At 39.2% G+C, this 27,533-nt stretch overlaps 1 protein-coding gene across 1 annotated transcript in view; it reads right to left on the reverse strand.

The window, feature by feature from the left end:
- SORCS2 (sortilin related VPS10 domain containing receptor 2) overlaps positions 1-27,533 on the reverse strand; it is a 596,489-nt gene that overhangs the window by 250,083 nt on the left and 318,873 nt on the right. Inside the window, exon 3 of the mRNA XM_068403090.1 lies at positions 5,244-5,343. Within this exon, the coding sequence (XP_068259191.1) occupies positions 5,244-5,343 (100 nt within the window). The remainder of the gene's footprint in view (positions 1-5,243; positions 5,344-27,533) is intronic.

Genomic DNA, 27,533 nt, shown 5'->3' on the forward strand with positions numbered 1-27,533 from the left:
TCCATTTAATAGCTTCCTAGACTGACCATCAACTAGGCAACTGCTCATCAACTGCGTGCAAATAAATTCTAGGATTTCTGCATAGGACTGCCTCTCACAGCAATCCACTTACCAGCAAACTATGGGTGGAAAACAAATACTGATTACTGGGCATACTTCTGGAATCATCTGGAAAATCTGAAGATGAACTGCACAGTTCCAGACAGAAGTCTTAAGCAAAGCGATGCAGTCAGATTACATCAGTGCTCTGGTGGTGCATCACTAGAATAAAACTGAATGGTGACACTGCTGATAAGGAAAGAACGCATCATGGTAGAGAGATGATGCATCACAATATACAGACTCATATTCTGCAATTTCACAGTGAAATCTTCCTGAAGTAACTACTCGGGTTATAGAAAGGAATATTCCATAGTTGACAACTTCTACTAATAAAAGTGCAAGATAATTCTGCTCTGTATGTTTGCAGACACTCTGGAATGGTCTCTAAGGAAACTAATACTTGAGTAGAATTATTCCTTACAAGTAAATGCAGTCATACTGCATTTTGACAACTTCCACTACCGATTGTTTTGCTCTGAACGACAAATGTCAAAATGCTGTAGGACTGCGTTTACCTATAAGTGCTTATAAACATTGCTCAACCCAGTTGCATCTCGGGAAATGCTTTTATAGCTGTAGCAAATACCCTTTTGTGATCATGTGTAATTCATACTATTTTAAAGTATCAGGAGTTAAAATATTGTACAAGATAGCCTATATCCTTATTACTATTTTAAGTCTTCTGCATGGTTTGTCAAGCAAGAAAACACGTTTGTCATCTTGCTTTTTAATTTGGAAAAACCTGCAACTATTCGTTATCGTAACAGCTGGGAAATGTAAGGGATCAACCCATTTAACTAATAAGTCAGTATATGCACAATCAACATTTATTTCCTCTTAAGATGAGAAGCTTGAATATACACTGCTTAGCTGCCTCTTTTCCAGAAGCATATAAACAGAAGGATGGATGCACAAGTTGCATTAGCACCAACGAAAATTAAAATATGCACTGAATGTGGGAAAAAATCGGTCTGTTCATTCAACTCCTCCCCAGCAAGACTATAAAAACAGAATTAAAGCAAATACGTAATTTCTACATCCAACAGTATATATATGCCCTATAAAAATGTTAAATATTTTGTTGATAATTTAGCTTAGTGAAGATGAATTCTGCTAACTTTTGTCTTCTGTAGAAAGAATTTACTTTGTTCAGCCGACTCCAGATTGATACTATGGAAAGCATAATCCCATACTCCATGAATCATGTGCGTCACCTTCTAAATCACAATTACAATGCTGTTTTGAAAAATAGAGGAATCAGATCAAGTTATTTCCCTCACATGGTACATTATGGGATGCCTGCACTGTTTGATGCTATCGGCATAGAGTAATTACTGAAAAGGAGATAATTACCGAAGTTCTGTTGTTTAAAGTGCAGGAACATCCCTTATCAATGCACAGCACTTCAAGGCCTACACAGAGTAAGGTTAATTTATGTCATAGATGAATGAAAAAGTGCTTCAAATGGAGAAGTTAGCCTCAGAGAGCCTACCAAGAGAACTTGCTTTCCTTACCCTACAACTTTCCAAAACCACTTCAGAATAAGTTTCAGTGTCTTTGACTGCAGGTTTATCCTACTAAAAGCAGTCAAAATGCAAAGCAAATATTAATGCATCCTTATGAAGCGTGAACAGTAATTACAGTGTTACCTCATCTATTACTCTACTGTTTCACAGCATTTAGGGTGAGCCTACATGGTCTTTTGCAGGTAGGTGCAAATGTCTTCTACTTGTGCTGCTGGCTGAGTGCAACTCAGCTCTGAATCACAAACAATACAGACACAGTTCACAACTCCACCCCATGATTTCATCAGAAAGGCCCATTCAGAGCGATACACAAAGCCCTCTAAAGCTCTGCCCTCAGAGTTTTGTCATCATTTCTTGTCAAAACTGGGTTTCATAGCTTGAGTCCTGTGGTAACCACAGTAACACAATTTCTGCATCAGAGTTCTGCTGCGTTCAGACAGAAAAAGACTCAGACTGAATGAATTTACCTCAATCGTCAAAAGATTGTGTAGACATGACCTTGATACAACTCCTTCCAGATTCGTCTCTTAGACCCATGAACAGTACTCATTGCAACTTGTTCATAGAAAGGTAAGAGAGAAAAGGAATGTGCCACTTGTTTGCATGGATTCAGTAGTGTTTATAAATTCCTTCTACCAGCTAGTTCAAAGTCCCCAGCATTCCTGTAGTTTACCTTGTACTTTTGGGGGTTTTTTATACAATCTCTTTCCCATGGAGCACTATGTGAAAAAGATGCTGTTGTACCCTCTGCATCTGCTAATGCACTTCTTCACGAACAGCATTACAATTCTGTGGAATTGTGTATAAACTTTTTTTCCTTTTCAATCCATCTTAAGAAAATGCAAACTAAAGCAGTTCATAGGGACCGAAAATTTCCAGTACAATTTCACACTTGCTGTATAAAGCTCACTTATAAGTTCCTTGGTCTGAATGGTATAATTGCAGCTCACAGAGTGGAGAAGGCATGTTGAATGAAACTCTATGTCACTCCAGGAGCTGGTATACCAGCAGAGGTAAACTGAAGAAATGTCAGTCCAAGAACTAGACTGGAGCTTTCTAGGAAATATTTTATCTAATTGCATTCCAAAAGAAAAAGTCTTCCATCTCTCTGTATGTCTTTGTAGGAAGCTGTAGTGAGACTCTGCTCAAACCTACAATAGTCACAAAGTCATTTATAGGAACCTCCACAAGATCATTCAGTCTTACTCTCACAATTACAAAGAACCACGACTTTAATAGGATGAACTGCCTGGACGTATCCACATTTTTGCATTGACTGCAGAGGGAGAGGGCTTGACTAGACACCTAAATTCCACAGAGCTAAAGTCAGGTGAGGTTAATGCTCTGATGACATTGAGGTGGAAATGATAAGCATTAAATTTGCAGTATCAGTTCTTCCTCAGGTGAGGTCTACAGTGGGTAAATGGAATGAAAGCATAGAATAATGCTTAATATGCAAAGTATTCCAAAAATCCCCATCAATGTCTTTTATCTCTGTTTTCATGCATATTCCCAGTCTCTAAATGCTACGTGGTAGCATGGGTCTACTTATGCTTTAAATTTACAGTGCATGCTTAGTTCCAGTATGCACGGTAAGCACTCCAGCACAGTTTCCATTTTCAGCACATTTCAAAAGATGGGAACTGGTTGATAAAAAACCCATACCATCTTTTGCTCAGCTCAGAAAAGAGAGTCACAGCTCCAAATGTTCTATCCCACCTTACTGCAATTGGGCTAAAATGGATGGATAGGGAGACATTTTCTTCCATCTTTCCAAATAACTTTTGAGAAATCAGCTGGTACTCTTAGTTAGTGTCCTAATCAAATGTTCAAGACCAGAAAAGTTGCCATTATGACTGACAAAGTTCTTATGACATGGAGACTTTCTTCTTACCTGCCACATTGTGACTGCAACACCTCCAAGACCAGTTTGATGCTGTTGGCTACAGAATTTAACTCCAATTTTTTCACCCTTTTTTTTACCATGTATGTATATTTGCACATGTAAATATGTCTCTCTCTGGCATCATTTACAAGCCTTAGAAATCCTTTCTGGTCTGATGTTTTTGTTGTTTGCATAATATTGAATGACATCTTGTAGAAGCAAAAGTCAGTATAAATATAGTTTATTTAATGACTAACCAAATGGACTTTCTGTAACAAATGGATTCCAATATGATATTAGTTTACTAAGCAGGGTTTTTATCTCTAAGAACTTCAACCTGTCTTGAGCAGAATATAGATTTTTCTAATATAGGGTTAACATGAGATTGTGAACATTGGTGTGTCCTTCAGGCTTGAAATTCAGCAGTGATCTTATGACTGTTTATTTTGCCAGACAACTGGCACAACCACATTGTCACTCACCCCCTGACTCCCTTGCTTGTGCAGGCTTTTATACTGTAGCTGGTGAGCTGGGAAAAATCCTCCGCAGTGCTCTTATCCGTCTCATACTTTTAGCCTTTATTGCAGAAACTGAGACAGGTAAAAGTTTTTTTTTTCATTATTCTTTTGGACTTGAAATCATCAGTAGATCTCATCTCTGAGCCACACAAACTGCAGAAACTTTGTGCTTGGTGGTAGTTCCACTTCAAGAAACAAAAATATCATTTCTGACTTTGCAGCAGATTAAAAACACATTACCAAGCTCAGGCACAGCACAGCTTGGGCACAAAAACTTCAGTGACAATTGCAAGAGAAATAAAATATGTACTTGATCATCCAGGCAGCCTCGCCAAGTGCCACTGATTTTTGATTAAGCAGAAGAGACAGATAAACACAACTAACACTGTCCTTCCAATCAGTGGCCTCTGCATGAAATCAATGCTTCTGTATTACACTGGAGTTAAAAGGCTCTTATCAAGAAAAAAGTCTTATTTCATGAAAGACCTACTGTGCTTGTGTTATTCACAATGTATTTCACAATTCTTGTCGTTTAAATCACGGGTATTTTGCAGACATAGATGAGTTGTTATTGTTTTTTTTCTCATAATCACTCTTCCTGTTGCTTCTAATATAACATCCATTGTAAATACACTCAATGGGTCGATTTTGTGCTCACTTTTACAGTCCACTTAATCTTCCTAGGCTCCATGAAAAGCTTTTTGGTTCAGTAATGATGCAGGAACATTTTTTAAGAAAGAGTTTCACAGAGAGGGTTTTTGTTTTGGTTTGGTTTTTTAATTAACGTTTTACACAGGATAAATATCATTCTCAATGACAGCCTGCCCAATCCTTATGTTTTATATTAAGGAACGTGCAAAGGACTTTGAAATTGTGCACAAAGAATTAAGAGGTTGAATGTTAGTCACAGAATTTGTGTGGACGTGTGAAAACCTACAGAAGTCCCCTTACCATTTCCATGCAAAACTCCATGGAAGCTCAATTTCCAGGAGTCAATGGCCTCAAAAGTTTTCAGACTCCATGAAGGCATTTTTTTCTTTCTATATTATTCAGGAAGAATAAATAGCCCATTTCCATATGTCACAAATGCACATAACGTGATCTGCAACTTCATGAAAACGACTTCCCTATATTTTGAAAACCTGTAAAACACACTTCACAGAGTTGCAGAATCTCAGCTGCACTATAAAAAGTAATTTTTTTGTCACATACCTTTTTTTTGTTGGTGGGACAAATGTAGAAATTGTCAATAACAGTGGCAATCCCAGGCTGTAGATTCAACTTTGTGTATAACGTCCCAAAATCTGAGGACCTGAAAGAAAGCAAACATCTGTAAGTACTCTCTTCTAAAGGCTTCAACATTGAAACTCTGCAAAAGAAAAAAAACACTTTGTAGCACTAACTATCCATTTTCACTGCTTCTCTGCCATCCTTTTGTTCTTTTCAGTGTTCATTAGCTATTAAAAGAAACCTGTCACTATTAAGAATATTTTTCTAGGTTTGAAAAAACATGTCTAGTTCTGTCTGTATTTTGCAGTTCTGTGCAGTTTTCATCCTGACACTGCACCATGCAGTGACAGAAGCCCAACACATACACTTTTCCATCACCACCCACACGGTGGGAAGAAAGAGCTAAGCAGAGCAAAGGCTTATCAGCAAGTACTAACAGCACCTCCTCGGCTATGCAGAAGAGCTGACTGCAGAGCCCAGTGTTGCATAAGAGAACAATTTGGCCTGATATCTGGAAGACTCGCAATGGACCTCTACCAGAATTCATACTTGATAAGGTATCCATCCATTCCTCCAGCTCTTTTTCAGAGCATCACTAAATTTTGAATGAATAAAAACAAAGTCAGTACTTGGCCATCAGCATGTCATACACACAAATCTATGAGTATTTCAAATGTGGGCACTCTGCAGAAATTGTTTCATATTCCTGAAAAACCTATAGCAAAAAATGGCATCTGCTACGCACCTTTATCGGCAATGTCTAGTGTAAAAAGAACGTTAGTATAGGAAAATGTTAGTGAAACTCAAAGCATGTCACATCCAAAATTAAATCACTTTGGATGAAGCCTTGTTTGTTCTATATAGGATCAAATTGCACCATATGGTCTCTCCATATTTACAGTTTTTCCTTTCGCATATGGAAGGAGACTCAGACACATCTAAGGTACCTGCCCCTTCTTCACCAAGAAGCCCTTCCTAGGACAGACAGCTGGTGGGAGGGCTTCTACTCTATAATCCCTTTTTTTCACTGGAATAACAAGCTCCTTTAACAAACAGGGCTGAAGGTGCCCTGCCCAGTACTTCTGCATTATTCAAACAGCTGGGAACATGCAACAACTCTCATGTCCAAGAGAACCAGGATGAGACCTCTGTCCCTCCCAGTGTGACACTGAGGACTCCCCAGGCAGTCATTTCTGCCCTATAGCCCCATTCTACCATGTTCATTGCTCCCCCGTGGGCTCTGCTGTCTCACACTCCTCACCCAGGGGAGTCACTGCTGAAATTCATAGGAACATGACTGAGTACAGCAAGAGAGAAAAGTGAGAAACCAAATCCCTGGCTGAGTGCGTACACCTTGACAGGTGGCCCACAGCCTGAGGTCTCCTCCAAGCCACGTGAGGCAGAACAATCCCCAGCGGGCTGGTGCCTGCAGGAGGCTGCCATGAGCACTGTGTGTCCACCCTCTGCCCACTCATGTCCCAGTCCTGCCGAGGGTGTTACTTAAGTCAGAGGCCATGTGGTATGAAGCCAGGGGTGGCTAGTTTGCTTTCACACATCCAGCTTCCCACATGATATGAGAACTTTCAGCTGTGGTCGTGAAGCAGCTTTCCATGTCTTTGGCATCATCAAGCATATTGGGCACAGAAAGATATGCCTGGATCAGGTCCTAAGGGACTCCAAGTAAAGAAGGGTTCATATTTACCCTGCTTTTCTTCCCTCTCTACCAGTCAAAAAATGACTGGGCATAACAATATGGCACACAGACCACACTTACAGCCTAAAGTTGAGAGTTTATCTATTTTATAGTGACATATGAATAAATTTGATCTGTTTTTTTCCCCCCATAATGTTGCTTTGCCTGCAGATATACAGCAATGCATTACAAATGTTAATGGAATCATAGCAATTCAGTTTTGACAAATAATTATGTAGAAATCAAATACATACAATTGCACTGCACTGGGTATTCAGCACCAAGCTCATTAAAATTCTGAGGGGAACAGGATGGACAGTGCTAAACCTAATTTGCTGGAGGTGTTTGACAGAAAAGAAATTAAAGCAAAGACTAAAATACTGACTTCAGCCAGATGTACTGAAATCATGCAGAACAAGTATGTATGATGGAAACAGAACCTAGTCTATTCTCTTCAAGGAAAGAATATCAGGTCATTGGCTTGCCCAGAAATAACATCCTGAAAAAATTCTCTGAACCTTAAAGATGATCCAATTTACTTTGAGGAGGCAGTTCCAGGATTAATACAATGGGGCCACTGGAGAGTGACACTGCAGGAGGGATGGTGGCGGCAACTGTATCAAGGTATGAAATGAGTACAGGCAGGAAGCCCAAAGAGGATAAGCCATTTCAAAGATAAAAAGTTCCAGTCTAAAACTTCCTCTTCTAATTCCCATGACTTTGAAAAAGTACTACAAGAAATGAATAAAGTTGTAACAAAAAGTATGCTAAGGTAACTGAGGTTTTTTTCAGCAAAGGTAGAAAAACTATATAGTCAAAACCCTTTTATTTTCTGGTACAAATTAGCTACCTCAAGGGAAAAAAAAAATCCAATCCCAACCTGAGACAATAGGCTAATGCATATCCATAAAGGTACAGCATTCCTAAGCAAGAAGACTCAGATTGGCAGAAGATCTGTGGATCTACAGAGAAATTTATTCAGACTCCCAAATCTTTGTTACTATAACCCAGCCTTGAGGGAGTCCAGGAATGTCAGATACATTTTGAGACATTTACATACACGAAGACATAGTTCAAGGACATAACTCAAGGGAAGCACTGTCCAAAATAATTGTTTTTTCCAAATCTGCTATAATCCAGAGAAAACAGGTCATCACAACTTTTTTACTTGACATATAAATTCCAAATTCCTCACTCTGCACATATAAAGAATTAACATTTTGTAGTGCACAGCTAGAACAGAATTCACTGTAATTGCACTGCTGGACTACAGACAGGGTTGGGGAGGATGAATTCTGGGATCTCAGTGCATGCCTATTTCAAGAATATATTAAGAAGCAGCACAAAATGTGTTTTGTACCAAATTCAAGAGAGGAGGAGCCCTTTATGTTCTTCCAGTCGTAAAGACATTTTTTATGTGTTAAAAACCAAATTTGTGCTGTGTCACAAGTGTTAAGGAGAGGAAAAAAAACCACAAATGAACCATCTGTGTTTATCAGGATAAATACATTCTCTTGCTCCTCAAAAATTCATGATAAGGTATTTCAAGGTGTAATGGAAAGAGGATACACATGTACCTGAGAAGAAGAGTAAAACATTCTTCTACAGCATGGTTTATTTGCAGTGGTAGGGCAACAGCAGAACTCCACAAACCAGAGCAAGAAGTGTAAAGTCTGATTTCTTGAAGATGGACATGACCTGCAGTTCTGAGCGATACAGATGCAGTTGGTGAGCATTTTGGCTTTCTGTGAGACATTCCAGGGGATATAGCAAGCTCTCCACACACTGCTTCCTGCTGCTGCTTATCCACCTGTGGACTACAGGCTACAGATTGTATGTATGTTTCTTACTAGAGCAAAATTCAGTGGAGGACTCATAGGAAACACACAGAATCATAGAATCATTCTGGTTGGAAAGGATGGGCCATTCAAGAGCGGAAGGACCATCGGATGCTGGAATGACAGGATTACTCATGTGCTGATGCAGAAATCACACAACCTGTGGCTGGGCAACAGCTTCTTTGAAAGTGTGTACATCTGCTGAAATATGTGCCACTCTTTTTTCTTTAAGGAAAAATCACTTGTCACTGTAACAACGGCATGTTCAAATAACAGTCAACAAAATCATACAATGATATTACAGCACAGACAGAATTAAGTCTTTTTAGCTTGTTTTAATACTGTGAGCTCAAACGATAGTTGGAAAAACTTCCAAGTGGTACAGAAATGTACCCTGAAGACACAAAACTTCCAAAGCCCCTAAACTCTGAGGAAATTTGAGTCTCGTCCTTAGAAATGTAACTTTTTTATATTTGAGCTAAAACAAATCTATGCCTAACATAATTTGGAACTGCACCTAAACGCTGAGTCTGGACATCTTCCAACAGAAATATTGAGAAAGAAGAAGAAATTTAACAGATACCAAAAGAGACATGAACCAAATGTTCGCCTGTCTAAACTTCACTATCATTATACAGCTCTCCACTGATGACTCACAGGTATGATTCAGTATTGCTCATTGTTAGTTGTTTTTCCAGATTATATTTACAAGTATATGTTAAAACACATATAAGAAACATTAAAATGTATATATAGTAAGATCTTAATGAAAATTTTTATAGATGAAAATTGCATTCCCAAGTCAAATTTAATACTCAAAGAAAATGTCAACTGCAAATGCTTCCTTTCCTGTTTTCTTTTATTTTTAATTAATTGAAGAGATACACAGGACAGAGAATGGTTGGAACACTTAACACACATGTTCACCGGATTTCCTCTACCTTTTCCTCTTGAAGATTAACTCAAGCTCCATTCTAGCCAAATGAGCCATACTGTATAAGCCCTATTAACCGAAAATCCTTGAAGACAACAATGAAGAGATTTCAAATGACTCATGGATTACTTAACTAGTGAAACAAAAAGCTTTTGGAAAAAAACATATGAAAGATCTGCTGGTTTAGATTATTGGTAAATTGTTGAAAAAAAAAGATTCAATTGAGACGCCCATTATAGAATCAAGGAAGAGTGGATCTGTGCATAACACTCACTGCACGTCTTCCCACTTAATTTGCTTCAGACTGTGTTGCAAATGTCGTCTTCTCGCCTTCCCCTCCTTTTGGTCAGAAGAACAATCCAGTATTTACTCCATGAACGTTAAAGCACAAGAGAAATTAATTCAGATTCTCGCTCTATCACAGACTTATGTCTAACACCAGATTTTCCTTTGTGTTCTGGTCCCTCACTTGAAAAATAGAGACAACACTATCTCCTATACTTCAAATATCTGTAAGGAAAATAGGTATCTATAGGACAGTAAAGTAATGAAGAACTGGCTCATGGAGTATCTAAAACAGATACATCCGAAGTGCCAACAACAAATGCCAGGACAAACCTACTGAAAGGGAAGTAACCAGAGGAATATCATTAAAGAAGTGATACACTAACTTATCTTCTTTACTTCAACAGCACGAAAGACTTCAAGGGCTCTTACGCATACAATGTGGAAATTGCAGAGACTTTGGTTAGCCTCATAAAATCTTTTTAAACAGCAACAAAAAACCTCCAAAATCCCAAAGTCTTTCTTCAGAGTAGAAACACATTGTAATGTTGGGTTCCAATATCTGACTCATGTATGGAGGAATTTGTGCAGACGAAAGTTTCTTCAAAGGCTGTAGAAGAGTATGGCTCCTAGCAATCCAATTAACAGATTACTCATCAGCTATCAGCTCTGCTGGAGTACTTCCTGAAAATACCTCTCTCTGCTTTCCAGAAAAGTTGAGCCTTTTTGAAGTTACATATTTTTCCTCTCAAAAACAGAAATATAGAAATTTTTCTTCCTTAATCCAGTTTTACACTAAAGAATCAATGGTGTAGGCAAGAGCTAACAGATAAACAGTTTAGCAGCTTCACATTTAGGCCATAGAGAGTTCACTTTTTCTTCCAAAAGCACTACAAAGATGAATGTACCCTGTTTTTACTTATCAATCCATTACTGATAACATATATTGATCACATATGCTGATAACAGATATTTTTAAGAAATGTGGATTATCACAACAGCCTTTTTAGTTGAAGTGACCTGTTCTGTAATGCTCTTACAAGCACAGAACGTGGTGCGTCTCTGCATTTATACAGTTAGAGAAATTCCTTCCCATTTTTACAGGTATTATGTGCACATGAAGAGCCCTATAGTCTCAGTTACTTCATGGGAGCACAATAAAGGACAGGCAGCCATTCACAGTGGCTTTTTAGTGACCTGTAAATACGTATTTGTAAAATTCTGATCTAAAAAATCCACAGAAAAAAACCCAAATGAAACCAAAACACTGAACAGCCACATTCATATCAAGTGAGAACTAAAGGAGGATCAAAACATCATGAATTCTACAACTGGACTTTTATTCAATGAATTAAATATACCCAATTCAACTGGCTGCACCAACAAGGAAATCCAGTCCTCTGTGGCTGACAATAAAAGCAAGCATTACCCTGCTAGGTGACTTTAGGGAGTCAGTTCCTTCCTCAGGAACTATGGTTACTAACTTCACAGTGAGGAATAGGACACGGCCTTATTTTGCAACGTACTTAAAAATCACAGAAGTCAAATGCTGAATAATGGTACATGTTGGCTTCTCCCCTGAGAGTCTGACAACCGGCTCCCCTGACGCTACACAGCACCCGGGGTGACTGTGCCCCATATTGGCACGCCAGGCTACAACTTTCTATCCTGATGTTGCAATTACCTTTGCAGAAAGTGCTTTGAAGCCCACATTTTCCAGGAATTTCCCTGTCTCAGAGCTGTCCAGACACAAAGCTTCACATGGTACAGGAACCATTCCTGTTATCTTATGAGGGAACACGGAAGGTGATAAACAGAGCTCTGTGTATGGATGGGAGTATTACTTGGCACAGAAATTCAAGCTATATAATACATACTTATGTACTGTATCATGTTTTCCCTTACTGATATCTTCTGTCATGCATTTATTGTGTACTGTTTTAGGTTAATTACTTAATCTGTACAATATACACATACACACTTAAACTCCAATAGTTAGCAGCACTGTCTTTAGTATATACTATATATCTTTCAGTGCTGCATTTAAACATTCCTACTCCATATAGTCTCACTGTACAACACCACAGTTATCTTTTGCAGCCCTTTGTTAGTTCTTCAACATCCCACAAACATCCAGCTCATTAGCCTATAAATGTGCTGCTTATCAGTTACATTTTCAAGCTCCTCATTACTTTGCTGCACAGCTCCAATAATTAGACTTTATATTGCACAGGCCTGCAAAACATTGCATTGGCTTCTATTAGCTGCAGCCATCACCTTTTCTCCAAAAACTGTTAGTTCAGGTAGGACACCTATTCTGAAACTACTGCCTTGGTGCATTAATTCCATCACCAACACACAGCACTCAGTGACAGCACGTCTGGGAAGGTACAGCCTGTAGCCACGCTCATGGTACACAGATATTTGTGATGAATCTGTTCACCCATGAAACAAGCAGTGTCACAGTGACAAAGCAGACAAGACACTGCCAGGAAGACAGGGTCATGTCTTACTTCTATAAAAAGTAAAAGCTCTGTGTTATTTCTTCCTTCTTAGCTTTGCAACCCAGGCGGGGCTGGGGCATGCAGTGAAGCACGCAGCCCTCGAGGCGCAGTCACTGGACACAGCCAGGCCTGTGGGCACCTTAAAAATTCCCCACCATCGTTCTACCCCAGCCATTTGCTCCTGTTAGAAACAACACAACTGAAATGATCCACATTCAAATTAATGGTTTTGAAGACTTGCTTTTAACCCGGATCATTTCCGTAGTCTTGTTTACAACTTAGTCCCACAAACAGTTGTAGTGACCTAAATAAGGGAGTAGAAAATAAGAATGAAATCGTGGGAAACAGGGAAAAATCAATTTCTTACCACACTTCCTTCATTGAATTGAACGTACCATGTAACTAACCGTTAGCGTGCAAGCATTTATCCCTGTCCTGGTTTGGCCTAAACCAGGCCAATTTTCCTTTCAGTGATTTTTACTTTCAGGTAAGTCTCTTCTAAGTAACTGCACTTTCTGAAACTAACCGCATGTTTTGCAGACAGTGTCTGCTTCTAGTCCTGCTAACACTCGATGTTTGTAGCTATCACTGAGGCACTGGTAGGGATGTTATGCAGAAAGGCTCTTGCTGTACTTATTCTTAGAGAAACCAAGGTAACTGCTGAATTCCTCACTGCTTACGAGTGAAGAGCTGAAGGGGTGTCGCACCTGCAGGGAGGAGTGGACAGGGCAAGTGACCCAAAATTGACCAACGAATGTATTCCATCCCATACACGTCATTCTCAGTATAAAGCAGGGGGATCACGAGGGTCTCGGCCTGGTTTTGGGGGGCCTCTGCCTGCTTGGGCTGCTTCGGGCTGCTTCTGCGGTTTGAGCCTTTGGCCAGTGTCCAAGGAGGACTCCGTCTGTTTTCCTGCTGCCCCCGATCCCGATCCGTGCATCCCTGAATCCAGTTCCCGTCCCTCGCTGGGCCCAGCCTGGGCCTCTCTGGAGCCTGCCCTGCAGTGCCGGTGGTGACATGGCCGACATCGGGGGAGCTCGATCTTGGTTTTGTATATATTTGTATATATTAGTATATATTTGATTATTCCAGTATTATTATTATTATACTCTTTTTCATTATTATAGTTTATTAAAACTGTTTTAACTTTCCAACCTGTAAGTCTCTCTCCTTTTTGCCTTTCCCTTTCCCTTCGAGGTGAGGAGGGAGGATTAACAGAGAGCATCTGCCACAGGTTTAATAGCCGGCCCAGCTTTAAACCGTGACAATCCTAAGAAACAGTCCTGTGTAGATTTAGTTTCAGCAGCTGCAAATCCAGCATTGCATTACAGAATCACAGAATCACAGAATCAGCCAGGTTGGAAGAGACCTCTGGGATCATCAAGTCCAACCATTGCCCTGACACCACCAGGTCAACTAGACCATGGCACTAAGTGCCATGGCCAGTCTTTTCTTAAACACATCCAGAGATGGTGACTCCACCACCTCCCTGGGCAGCCCCTTCCAATGTCTAATGACCCTTTCTGAAAAGAAATTCTTCCTAATGTCTAACCTGAAGCTCCCCTGGCAAAGCTTGAGGCTATGTCCTCTTGTCCTATCGCTAGTTGCCTGGGAGAAGAGGCCGACTCCCACTCCACTACAACCTCCCTTCAGGTAGCTGTAGACTGCAATAAGGTCACCTCTGAGCCTCCTCTTCTCCAGTAGGTCTCAGCAAGGAATGGAGTATGTCACAGAGCATTTGAGAGGTTTGCTACTCAGAGAGAGCTCTGGCACATTAGAAACATAAATAAAATACCAAATAACTCACACAGTGAATAAAAATAATTAATATTAATTTGGGGTTTTTTTGACCATAAAAATGCTAGCTAGATTAGAGTACAAGAAGAATTTTACCATTAGGTAATAAAAAGGCTTTCCTTCACAAGCTCAGTTTAGTATTTCTGAAAGTCCTGTGTTGGGGAAAAAAACAGTGGCTTCACTTAACTATTTAATTACTACCTACAAAAGAAATGAATACTTCCTATATAGTGTTAAATTCCTTCCACCAATTTGAACAACCAACCACCTTTGAAAAAAAAAAAAAAAATGTGTGTGTTGAAAATTTAGGGAAAAGAAAAAAGAAAGAAAAGCCTTTGGTGCTAAAATGCAATTTTCCAAAATTATGCTTACTAAATATATTGCCAGAAGTGGAATCATCCTTCTATCGCTCCCAGTACAGTTCCTCTTTTACGACTGGAAATGAGTAATTACAAAGGAAAATTTCTCATCTCACATGTTTATGTTCTTTGAGGAAAGGGGATGGTTTAAGAACATTTTCTTGAGGTTTGCAAGGAACATTAAAATTCTCCACCATGGAAAAATGCTAGGTATTTCCCACAGCACAAGCTTTTTATTTAAACACAGCTGAAATATTTCTGAAACAACTTTATCCTCAGTCAGGCAGCTCCTTGGAAGGATGTTGGGATGTATGAGAAGAGAGAATTTGGCGTTGTGCTTTCTGACCAGAACAGCAAGTTTTCTTGTAACCCCTGGATGGATCTGGCTGCAACAAGAACATTTACAAAATTTAAAAAAAACTGATAATAAGTTAATAAATTGTATGTGCATATTCGCATGCCGCTATGTATTCCTCTAGTAATGGATTCTGCCAACTATAATACTCAGCGACTTGCTCCTCAGTAAGTGGAACTCTTCTTTAACTCCATTTGTAGAAGTTTTTGCTTTTGCTGCTGAAGTGCTGACCTCAACTTCATGATTGCTCCAGGGGAAGTGGGAGAGGGAGAGAATTATATGGCCAGGTTGTAGCACTTTATAAAAAGGTAAATTAAGTCAATGTTTTGTCAGTAATTTGACTGTGGTATTCTGCACCTGAAGCCAAATGCTTGGCAGAACTAAGGGAGCAACTGGACTTTTTTATAAAGAATGAAAATAACCTAAGCAGTAAGTAAATACAGATAAATAGACTCTGGGAGGCATCAAGCCTCATGCTGAGTGTATTAAAGACCCATCAACTGCCCCACAGTTGTTTGTTGTGGATTTTCTGGCATGCTTCTCCAAAACTGCTAGTCCACATCACAGACGGAGGCTGGGCAGTGCTCAGATGCAATACAAGTTCATCCAGGATATCAGTTCCCATGTCCCCAGTGACAAAGGAATGATTATTCTAAGTTACTACAACTGCATCAGGAACAAAACCTTTTCAAGGAATTTTAAGGTATAATTTTGAATTTCTCTCCTGCAACAGAAGTTTACTGTCCGTGTCGAAAACATCTGCGTCACCCACATCTGCCCACAAACGAGGTTGCCACAATGTATCTGAAGTCATGAAAACATTCAGACAGTTAAAGAAGATCAGGTTTTCCTAACAGCCTTTAAAATCACCATGTGTCTGTGCCACCTGCACTGGCAGTTTGCAGAACAATGTGGGAAAGCCCGCAGTTAACCACGGGGGGAGGCACACCTGAGGGAGCTGCAGCAGCCAGGGCCACGGGGGGTATTCAGATGCTCACAACCACTTCAGCAGGATTTGTTTCTGTTACTTGCTAATGACCCCAGTCGTAATCTCCTAATAACCTTCCACAATTGCTGAAACATTTTTTAAAATTTATTTTGTTTATTTTGCTTGCTTTCAGCAGCCTGATTTCCCTTGCAGTCATTCTCCTGTAACTGCAGTGACACCTGGGGAGGGCCCAGCCCGTCAGCTGTAGTTTGGTCTGCTGTTGAACTTGGCAAGCCTACAGCCCATAAAGCCCCAGCAGATGTTTCTGCTTTTATAGCAGCTCTTCCAAACCCTTGGCTAGACATAAATCCAAAATCAATCCAGAAAAAGAGACAAACAGTGCCACCATCATGGCTCTTAAAATTAGGAGGCAGAACCAGCCTTTTCTGCAGGACTCTGAGAGACCGTTAGCAGCAGAAGGTACCGTGAAGTGTTCCCATAAATTATGCAGACAGATTATGAGGGCCAGCTGCAGCAAACGCAGCACATTTTGCACTGCATCACAGTTTGCTAGGAAACAGAATCCTAAGACAAATACATGCATTTACATTGGAGTTTCCAAACTGAGAAGATCACACTTCATAGCAACAAGTACAGGAAGCAGGCAGTTTTATGGCCATTAACACTTTCACATGGATCTATGTGCTTCCATGCCATGGTAATGAATGTTCTAAAAATAAAACAGTAGAGAGATAGTCCTTGGCAGACGAAGTCTTCTGAAAACATGGCATGCTGGATCTATTCTGTAAAAAGAAAGTCACACTAAGAGTGTGTTCACAGCTGACACTGTGCTTTATAGGAAAGAAGGTTGATATATACCAGGGTGACATGCTAATACATTCGTTCACTTGATGATGACTAACCACTTTTAATGGAAGCTTGGTCCACTATAAATTGTTGCCATGTAATTTCAAATTCAAGTGGAAAACACCCACAGAATAAGAATAGTTCTCTATATTCAAAATAACACAAAGCACTCAAGGAGCTGAAAACTTCAGTCACATTCTTGTCTGGCATTAAGGGAGACTAGGACAAGAAAAAAGTGACCCAGCATCTAAAAGGGAGTTCTTTTTGTAGGAGTGAAGGTTATTACATGTTCTCCTGCACCCTCTAACATCTACCATTCAAACTCAGATGGAGCTGCCAGCAGAGGATGCAGTTCTGCAGGTCTGGGACTGCTGGGGTATCTGGGGTCTCTCACTGAGGCTGGGACAGCAGGAGATGGACTCCTTCCTTGCAGGAGCCTTGCGGTGGTGGAAGATCTGGGTCACCAAGTGAAGAGCTGCAGATGGAGGTCAGCAGACTTCACAGATTCAGAGATAACGGGAAAGAGATCTATAGGATGATGATAGCAAGTTTGTAGATGATACAAGACTGTGAGGAGTGGCTGATACATCAGTGATACATCTTGTGGGGACAGGGGCAAACAGGAATCTCATGAAGCTCAGCAAATGGAGGTGCAAAGTCCTGCACCTGGAGAGGAATAACCCCATGCACCAGTACATACTGGACACCAACAGGCTGGAAAGCAGCTTTGTAGAAAAGGCCCTGGGGGTCCTGGTGGACATCAAGTTGAACGTAAGCCAGCAATGTTCCCCTGCAGCAAAGAAAGCCAGCATCTCTCGGGCTGCATCAGGAAGAGCACTACCAGCAGGCCAAGGGAGGTGATCCTTCCCACTCAGCACTGGTGAGACGCATCTGCAGTACTGTGGCCCCTCAGTACAAGAGAGGCATGGATATACTGGAGTAAGCCCAGCAAAGAGCCACAAAGATTATTAGAGACTGGAGCATCTACCACACAGGGCAAGGCTGAGAGAGCTGGTATTGTTCAGCCTGGAGAAGAGAAAGCTCAGAGGACACCTTATCAATGTGTATAAGTATCTGATGGGAGGCAGTAAAGATGGAGCCAGACTCTTCTTGGGAGTGCCCAGTGACAAGACAAGAGGCAATGGGCACAGACTGAAATACATTAAACTCCATTTAGACGTAAGAAAAAAATCTTTTTTACCATGAGGGTGGTTGAACACCAGGACACGTTGATCAGAGAGGTTGTGGAATCTCCATCCTCAGAGATACTCAAAACTCAACTTGACAATGTCTAGAGCTCTGTGCTTTGAGCAAAGGGGCTGGATTCAATGATGTCAAGAGTTCCCTTCCATCCTCAATCAATTTGTGACTCTGCAGTTACTGAAAATTACTTAACATGATTTGTCTTTGTTGAAGATACTGTGTAACAAAAATCATTTCCTGTAGACAACCAACACAATTAGAGCACCACCAAGTCGCAGAAGGAACTTATCTGAATATCTTTGAGAAAATCCACAACTTCATACAAAGTCTTGACCATACTAAAAACAAAAGCTTTGTCATTTTATTTCGTCTTTAAGTTCAGTGGTATCAGAATTCTGGATTCTGCTTGTGCCCAACTGTGCAGCAGTGCGGGTTAAGCCAACAAAAGAGACCCTCATATTTACAGATAAGCAAAGCACCTACAACATGGGGCCTGCACAATCTTTGGATATGAAGTCTGAAATTATAGCTGTATCCCAGTCTCTACATTTGCAGTTTGAAAGGTGGCACAGAAGCATTTTACCTACATTTCTTTTTGCAGTCATAGAACTAAGTCTTATTTAACAGTCCAAAGCAGTCAAGCTTACATAAAAAAAAAAAAAAAGTGGTTTTGCCCAATGAAAGTTTTTTTTTTTCTTTTCTGCTGTTGTAGATTCCACTCAAAACCCCCACTTTGGGGAATTTAACCTATGAAAGCTTTGGCAAACCTTTTGGTATATGCAGTCAAGCCTCAGGTTCATAGTGAAAAGTTCAGCACACCACCACCACTCTACAAATAAATGTACAGATCCCAAATGCTACCCACTAGTCCCACCAGGCATATTTTATTAAGTACCTTTTATACATGACTCGGAAACCAGCTTGATTTCACACCAATAAAATGAAAACCAACATGCCAGTGTTCGGGAAGAGACTAAGAGACATTTGCTGTTCTTACTTCCAAATCACATCCACTCCAAGGCAGTCTTTTTCAAAGAAATCAAGACTCCAGCTATCATTGGAGAAAGCAAAGGGAGGGTGGTTAGGAGTCGTCACTCAACGCAATGCCTATTGCCCCACATTTGTGGGTAATCCCATGGAACACAGCAGACTGCAGTCTGCCCTCCTTCTCTCAGCTTCATATAGTAAATTTACATGTAAATTGTGTTCAGACAGTAAATTCAGTTCAGTAAATTGTGTAAATCTTGTGTTCAGACTGGATCGGACTGAATCTCCAGATATGAACTGACTTTTGTTTTCTTTTTACTGAGACAAACTCTAATTATCATCATGAGATAATGACCAAGTGAAAAAGCCTCATAATATATCTTAAGAACACATGTAATCTTGGTTGTTGAATGCATCTGAAGGCCTTTCAAATGTAATCATTTCATATTTTCTCTAATCTTTAATATCTTTTACTAATAAAAATGAGATATCTGAGTCATAATTTTGTTGTTCCTATGCATTTACTTAGTAGATAAAGGGAATTCCTTCTTCAGAGCCATCCATCTAACTTTAGACCATGTCCTACTACATAAATTGGTAGACTGGCTGTATTTAACATTACCACTGATTAACCTGTCTGTAACATCTAACCCTGTGGAATAAATGCCACAGAAGATTTAAGAAAATGAAACACAGTGGCACCACAGGGCAGACTAAAAAGTTCCAAAAACTTTCAGCAGAAAGTTAGAGGAAAATGACCCAGCTTCTGAGCAGTGTATTTGCTGAATGCATTGACAGTGAAGCTTGCACACTCATACAAGAGTACTTAATAACTGAAATAAAATTGTTTTTAATGGCTGTAAATGACCATCCTTGAGTTATCAATACTAAAACCTGATAATTCTTAAATGAAATATAACCATCTTGCTTATTTTCGTTACTTTGATATAACTTGTTCAGAAAGTTTTGGCATAATAGATTTTTTCAATTTCTGAATTTCAGAAGCTTTAAACAGCAGAAGACGTTCTCCTACAGGAGACTACCATATTTCCAGACAATATATAATACTTGTTCATCATTAACTACTAGTCCAAGGATGCCAAAATGGACATAATGCACATATATTTTCCCAGATACTATTTTGTCATGTTCTGATCTCTTTTCTTTATTAAGAAGTTGCTAGTAAAACTGATTGATGGGTAGTCTTATTGTACCAGGAGGACTTGTCATTCAACTCTTTGACCTTGTCTTCACACTAACAGTCAAGTGTCTTTGGAATCTGTTTACACCAGAATTTACAAGAGTATTAATGACAGGATGTCAGCATTTCTCAGGTTTGAAAAGATCTAATAACAGTAAATGAGTTTGGACAGTAGGGTCATCTGTAATGTATTTTAAGAGAGACAAGTTTCATTATTTCACCTTATGATTAAAGACAAATAAAACAATTCTTAAACCACTTTTTATTCTTTGGTGTTTTTTTTTATCAAAGAGTATTCTTTATTTTTTGAGGCCAACATAGACCACATTACATGAGACAAGAAAAAAGATATGTTGTCAAATAAAGGACTTGACAGATGCAACACCCTTTCCAGAAATAGCTACAGTACCTAAAAAGCTTAGTCACCTCTTATTGAGCAAGCTTTGGGCAAGTTTGAGAAGCAGCCTAAATGACTCAGAGCTGTTTTACTCTTTCATCATTATGTACGATGTATAGAAACAGGCTATTTGTCCTTCTATCATTAGCATGGGGCCTGCATTCCTGCACTTCAGATTCATGAAAATGAGACATCTAAATTTAAGGAGGGGAATGGAGGAAGGACATCTTTTCCAGTGGTAATAACTTTCCTTCCTTCATGACCAATATTACATAAAAAATTACCTATGGCAATAATTTTCTCTTGTGTTTGCTAAAGACCCTTTGCTTTGCTGTATAACCGTCTCAGGAGGAAAAGTGATCTTTTGTTCCAACTCCTTCCAACATAGTTGCATTCTTCTTATTTAGCTTCTCACAATTTAATCTGTTCTACCGCATGAGATTAGTAAGAATAATACAAAATATGATAATCAGATGACCCATCAAATCCCAGAGAAATTGTCCTCCAACATTAGAGCTGTGTCTTCAGGAACTGACTAATCTAGCAGAACAATGAACAGTCACGTCACACCTGTATTTGCATTGGCCACATATGGCCTATTCAGCGGCTACGTGTGGACAGCATTTTGATTAGCACTTAAAGCTTTTAATGTTTTTTCTTTGATTATAGCTTTTGGATCTATCTCAGATTCTTCTAACATTTTGCATATATGACATAAATGTGCATTCAACACAACTGAGTTTGAGATTCCTCAAATTTCCTTAAATATTACAAGAGGTCAGAGAAACTTCTGGTTTTGCCTCAATAAGGCATAAAAATAGAATCAAGTCGATACCTGTTGCCTCTAAGACATTGAAGGATATTACCATATGATCAAATGAAGTTGTAAATGATTATAAAAAGAAGTAAAATAAGAAGTAGCTTTGAGTCACTTATTCTGTTAAGAATGAAAATTATAAGTAAGGGATATTAGCTGATGGACTGATAAGAAATTTCAAGTGATTCCAAACCACTAAGTTATTCACACTGATATTCAAAATGTAATTACTTTCAAACCACACGACAGAGCTGGATTAATGGAATAAATACTTTACGAGCAACCCATGAGTCATGCCTACTTATTGTTATGAGGTTTTGGTTACTTATCATTTCAGCTCTGTGGCTTTACTAAATAACAACAACAACAATAATAATAAATAACACCACATTCAGACTCTCAGATCTTTACAGACATACTGTCAAGAGTAACAGGAAAGAAAATAATAACATTTATGTCATATTTTCAATAGAGTATCTTAAAGAAAATACAACTTGGGTTATGCATACTGTAGGTAGATTTTCAGGCTTCAGTTTTATGCTTTGCAGTTACCTCTTTGAATTTTTAGGTATAGATTTTGGGGAAAAAAGTAAGTTGTCTTTGTTAATAAATGTGTCAAATGGCATAGAAGAATGTGGGAGGGAATCAGTTCTGCTGTTCCCCTATCCCTCAAGCAGTAGATAAGCAAAGGCAGAGGTATAATGAAACAGGAATGAAGCAGGGTCATCCACGCCTTGAAGCTTTATTGAATAAGCAATACTGTCAGGTACATGATAACTAGAGGTGTATGTGATTTCATCATTAGAAGATCTAAGGTCCTAAGGAGGAAAAGATGATCTGCTCTCCTCTGCTGCCCACCCCATCCCTACTTGTTACTTGTAAGCCTCTCCCCCCAGCTTACAAGTCCACAAGCAGCAGAGCAAATTTGCCTTTGGAGATGGCTGACCTTTAGTAATTGCATTTCAAATTAATATCACACCACCAATTGCACATACAATCTTTCTTTTATACCTGTCTTTTCTTTGCCTTCCCCACCAGAATAGCACTGGGGTTTGCTGCTTTTTCTTCCCATTTCGTTCTTATCTTTTGGCAGTGATTACACAAGACTCTGTGTGTAGCATCAGCAAGGAGAGACAAATGCATTATTTCTTATTTCGGAAGCTGGACGTGCTAGGCACAGATTTCATCTAAATTGCAAGCAGAGCATCTCTAATAGTACTGCTAGAAACTCAGGCATCCTTGGCACACAGATGAGAAGGCCTATTTGTATTTGCTTTGGAATTTTCTATTATGTTCTCTTTTGGCATATCAGTGCTTGGTGTCAATTTACTGTCCCATCTCAGAGAAGAGAAAACAAATGCCTTAAATATCAGGTATGCTGTCTGCAGGTAACTGGTTCCAAAAATTTTGGGTAAGTGGACCTCTGTCAGTATATTTCAAATATCGTTATACTTTAGCTTCCAATTGAAAACAGCATACCTGCAATGTCATTCCACAGCTCAGTTGTGACACATTGGCCACGAACTTGCAGACCACCAGTGGTCCATACCTGATAGGCAATTCACAGATATATCTAACACCTATCACTAACTATTGAACAGTTTTAATACCCTGCCGTCAATTCTGGAGAGAAAAACAGGACAGATGGCTGGCAAATTATTCATCTAAGCTTACAGTAGTCTGCTTATTTAACTGAATCATCTCCATGTACTTACTCTGGATTTAGCCTATCCTCTCTGAATTCACTTGTCACCCTCACCACCCTAGTTTCCACTATAATAGAGAAAAGATGAAGCGCTGAGAACAGTGAGACAAACTGCATTTCCTGAAAATGGTTAAATATTCTGCAAAGATGTATGCAGGAAAGGAATAGATGCTGAGAGGTAGAGAACAGTCCATCCTCTAAGTCCCCAATAAAAAGGCACCTAAGTAAATCACTTGAAATCAAGCTCTGTGTTTTCTATGTATATGAGCACTAAATTAATCTCAATACACAAGAATATCACGGAACATTGCGTTACATTATTTATTCAGACAAATTACTCTTCTGTTTGTAAATTATCTGAAAAACCAACAATAGTCATTTCAGATTATTTGTAAAGTAATTCTTGATCTGTAGCTTGTTAGCTATAAAATACTTGAGCTCTTACAGGGCACAAGACAACATATTAAGTTCATTTTTGCCTGACCAACTTGTGACTTGTAGAATCAGACTTCTGTCCTAAGCACTTGTGATTATAAATTCCAATTGCCATCCTCAAGTATTCTGTAATGTATAGTTAAAATGTATTGATTTGCCAAATCCCACAATTTGCTGAAGTCTATTTGTAGAAAACGAACACAGAACGGTTCTAGACAGGATTGAAATAAATTAATTCTCAACTATGAGCTAATATTCACAGAAAAATTGCAATATTCCGTTGCTCGACTCAAGGAGAACAAGAGATTCAATTACTCCTGTGGCTTCTTTTGTGTGTTCTGTGTCCCAGCAAAGTCTCGACTCCCCAGCCCACTGCCATATGCTTCCTGTCTGAAACCAAACTCAGTCGCAACCTCAAACACACTCAAATACAGGGAAGACTTCCAAGGGAAAATTAATGGCCGTAGTCACTCCACTGGGTTTCACCCTCACTGGTTCTACAGCGGTATCTTTTGGCTTGTCAATTAATCCCCAGTGTGAGAGCAATACTACCATTTTTGCTGTTGATTTTGCTAACAGGCTCTGCAATGCAGGGAATATTGTCCATCAAATCACGTTATCCACAGAACAAAATTATGCCAGCTCTTAACCTCAGAATAAGCACCTGCAGACAAACGCAGAGTACCACCACTTGGTCCGGTCTGCTCCTAGAAAACAGTCAGAGTTAAGAAAAACAGTGATATGAAAAAACAGAATTGGCACTACATGCCATAAAGTATGTGGTAACAACTACTAGCAGGGCTGATTCTGTTAAATGCCATATTGAAACCTAAGTACACATACTAGCTTGGAAGAACTTGCAGGAGATAAGATCGACTGGCAGCAGGCCTTCTCAGTCTCAGAGGTTTATCACAGGAGCCAGAGCTCCCGGTCACTTCGTGCTCCAGATGAAAGCCACTCCCTCATCCAGAACCAAGCAAACAGTCCAGCGTTATCCTTCGATTTCTCTGCCAGCTATCACTATCCCTGCTGATAAGAACAACAATACTTTTTAATTTAACAACTCATTCTCTAAAGAGTGCTTCAAAATGTGTTATTTTCCTATTGTCATTCAATGTATACAGACATTTATAAATATATGATTTCATCCTGAAATCTGCTTACCCAAGTGGTTAAGAATTATTTCAATTGAGAACACATTCCCATTCAAAGCAAGAGTTATTTCCATAATCAAAAATCATTTGTTTCTTCTCCCCAACAACTTGAGCCCAACTCAATAGAAGCGTGCAGGGAGAGCAGTTCAAAAGGTTTCTTAGTTCACCTGATGAACCACTTGTAACAGAGCTTTCTACCCTTTAACGAGGCCTCTCAATTAATCCTCGTGTACTGCATATGCACTGAATAACACACACCCTTCAGCCTAACTACTCCCCAAACACACTGCTTCTCTCTCTGAAACGAATAGTGACTGAACAGAAATATAAGAGGTAATATGACTGAACAGAACTGTAAGACACACGAGTGATGTGTGCTGCATTTATTGGAAATGCAAAACTGTTACTGTACCTGTCCCAACAAACATAACCACAGAACGAGTGCTTCCTCATCTGGTCTACACTTGTGCCTTTTTGGCAATGTTTTGCCATTTGGAAACATCCTGAATTCAATCTTAATCTTGAAATTACTCATTCTAATGTATTTTGGAATGCTCCAGCTTTCATAAATATTTGATTTCACTACAGAAAATGACAAATGTCATCAGTCAGTACCACAAACACTTCTTGGCTCTTGTTCCTCACATACTTTTGGAGAGTGTTCATACTTGCCTGAAAATGTTTTCAAGCAGTAATGATTGTACAACATAACAGTGATATAAACCAAGCTCTGACTCTGGTCCTGCAAGTATTGCCATGCACAGTGCTCACAATCTCCAGTAATTGCAGTAGGCTACTGTCAATACTAAAGTCATTGATAGCTTTTCTTTTGTTAAAATGATAATGAATGTTAAGCTCAGTGATAACGGGGTTTGATTTCAGTGCTGTACCTTTATGATGGAGCTGACATCTGTGTACAATATCAAATTCATTTACAACTTTGCATGGGTATCAAGCTAGCTAACAGAGGTAACTAAACATTCACTGCTATTTGATGGGATAAAACCATGAGGTAATGCTGCAACTCGGAACAAACCTGGTGGAAATTGTCCATTCTTCCAAATCCAAAAGATGCAGGATATTTAAGGGAACAAAAGAAATTAAAATTGCATTAGGGCAGAAACGTGAACGTACGCAAAGCGTGGAAAATCTAAATTCAAGATTCCAGTCTCCTGTCACAGTGCCTATAAATATTTATCACTTGGATACAAGTACCATAAAAATAACTTACTTCTCAGTGAAAGTGTTTTGGCCTGAACTGTGGATCTAAACACAGGTTGCCAGCATACCTGTAATCCACAATGAAGGAAGCACGTCACAGGATCAAAAACTTGCTTCCTCCCTGAAAAATGAAAGGTCCTGGGGGCAGGCAGAATGGCTGCTGACCCGCGGGATTACTGAGGATTAATTCCGGTGTCCCACATCAGACATCCCACGGCATCCTGCCTGCTCTGCCGCACCCATCTGCACCGTGGGTAAGGCAGTTACAAGGACAAAAGAAAACAAATTCTTTGCTTCTCCCAAATTCCCATCAGATCCTGCTGTAGGTTATTCCTCTCTGTGATAAAGATGTCAGATTACTTTCCAACCTGAGTTTATACTACTTTACACAGAAGTAGCATGCCACATAGAACAGCACATCAGTAGGAATGAGACTGAAGGCACAGAGGCAAATTCTGCTTTATTGTACAAACCTCTACTGAAATTAGAAATAAACACTAATGCCACATAGGCTAATGTGCCTGTGGAGCCTATTAGCATTCTTATTGTGTTTTCCAGATTACCACTTTCAGGAGGTCGCAGTAGTAATCAGAATAAATTTGACACTTAAAAAAGAGCCATAATGCTAACGATATATTTTATTTACCATTAAGATGTCAGAGCAGATAAAAGTGTTTATTTTAGTCATGGTCATAAAAGGAAGTTCTCCAGAAGGAAGATACAATTTACTACACACTGAAAAGATAGTAACTTCTGATTTTAATCTATCGCAGATATATTAAACAATTATTGATCAGCATACCAGTATTGATCCGCCTAATGTAAGAAACTCTCTTATCACTTAAATATAAGCAATATTACCTGTAGGTGTGAAATTTTTCAGGCTTTAAGTACATAAAGCAGTAAGTAGTCCTAAACCCCCAAATTTATTTTCTGATAATATCAATTAGACAGAATTAGAAGTTTGTTGTTAGAATCACAACAAACAAACGAACAAAGAAGACCACTCAGAAATCCAGAAAACAGGACTGTAAGTTTCTTCAAAAGAAGCCTACTTCATTTCCACCACTGCTAAGGCTGGTGAATTATACCTCTGTCATCCGTAACAGATGTTTATTTATATATTTATTAACCTCCAGTAATGAAGATTTTATAACCTCAGGCAAATAATCCAAATGGCATAACATTTTATAAAGTTTTCCCTAATTTCTAACTTGTGTTTTCTTTGCTAACATGTAAGCCTGTTTTTCATCATCTAGCACTATGCATTTGGAGACTATATCCTCTTTGCTGACATTTTTTGACATATTTGAAGACTGTTAACACATGGCCCATTGACTGCTCTTCTCTAAAATAAATAACCCACATTATTCTGGTCTTTACCATAGGCAACATTTTAGACCCTCCTTCATCCCTGATGCTCTTCTCTAGGCTTGCTTTCATCTGATGCCCTACAAAGTTGAACTGACCAGAAGGACTATATATCTTTTGCTCGTGAACTCAGATATACATATATTCCAGTGTGAGGTCTGGCTTTTCTGCATCACTAAGATAAGATTGATGTTCAACTCGTGGTCCATTTTAATACTCAA

This window comes from Nyctibius grandis, chromosome 6, assembly GCF_013368605.1.
Source record: "Nyctibius grandis isolate bNycGra1 chromosome 6, bNycGra1.pri, whole genome shotgun sequence".
Taxonomy (NCBI): Eukaryota; Metazoa; Chordata; class Aves; order Nyctibiiformes; family Nyctibiidae; genus Nyctibius; species Nyctibius grandis.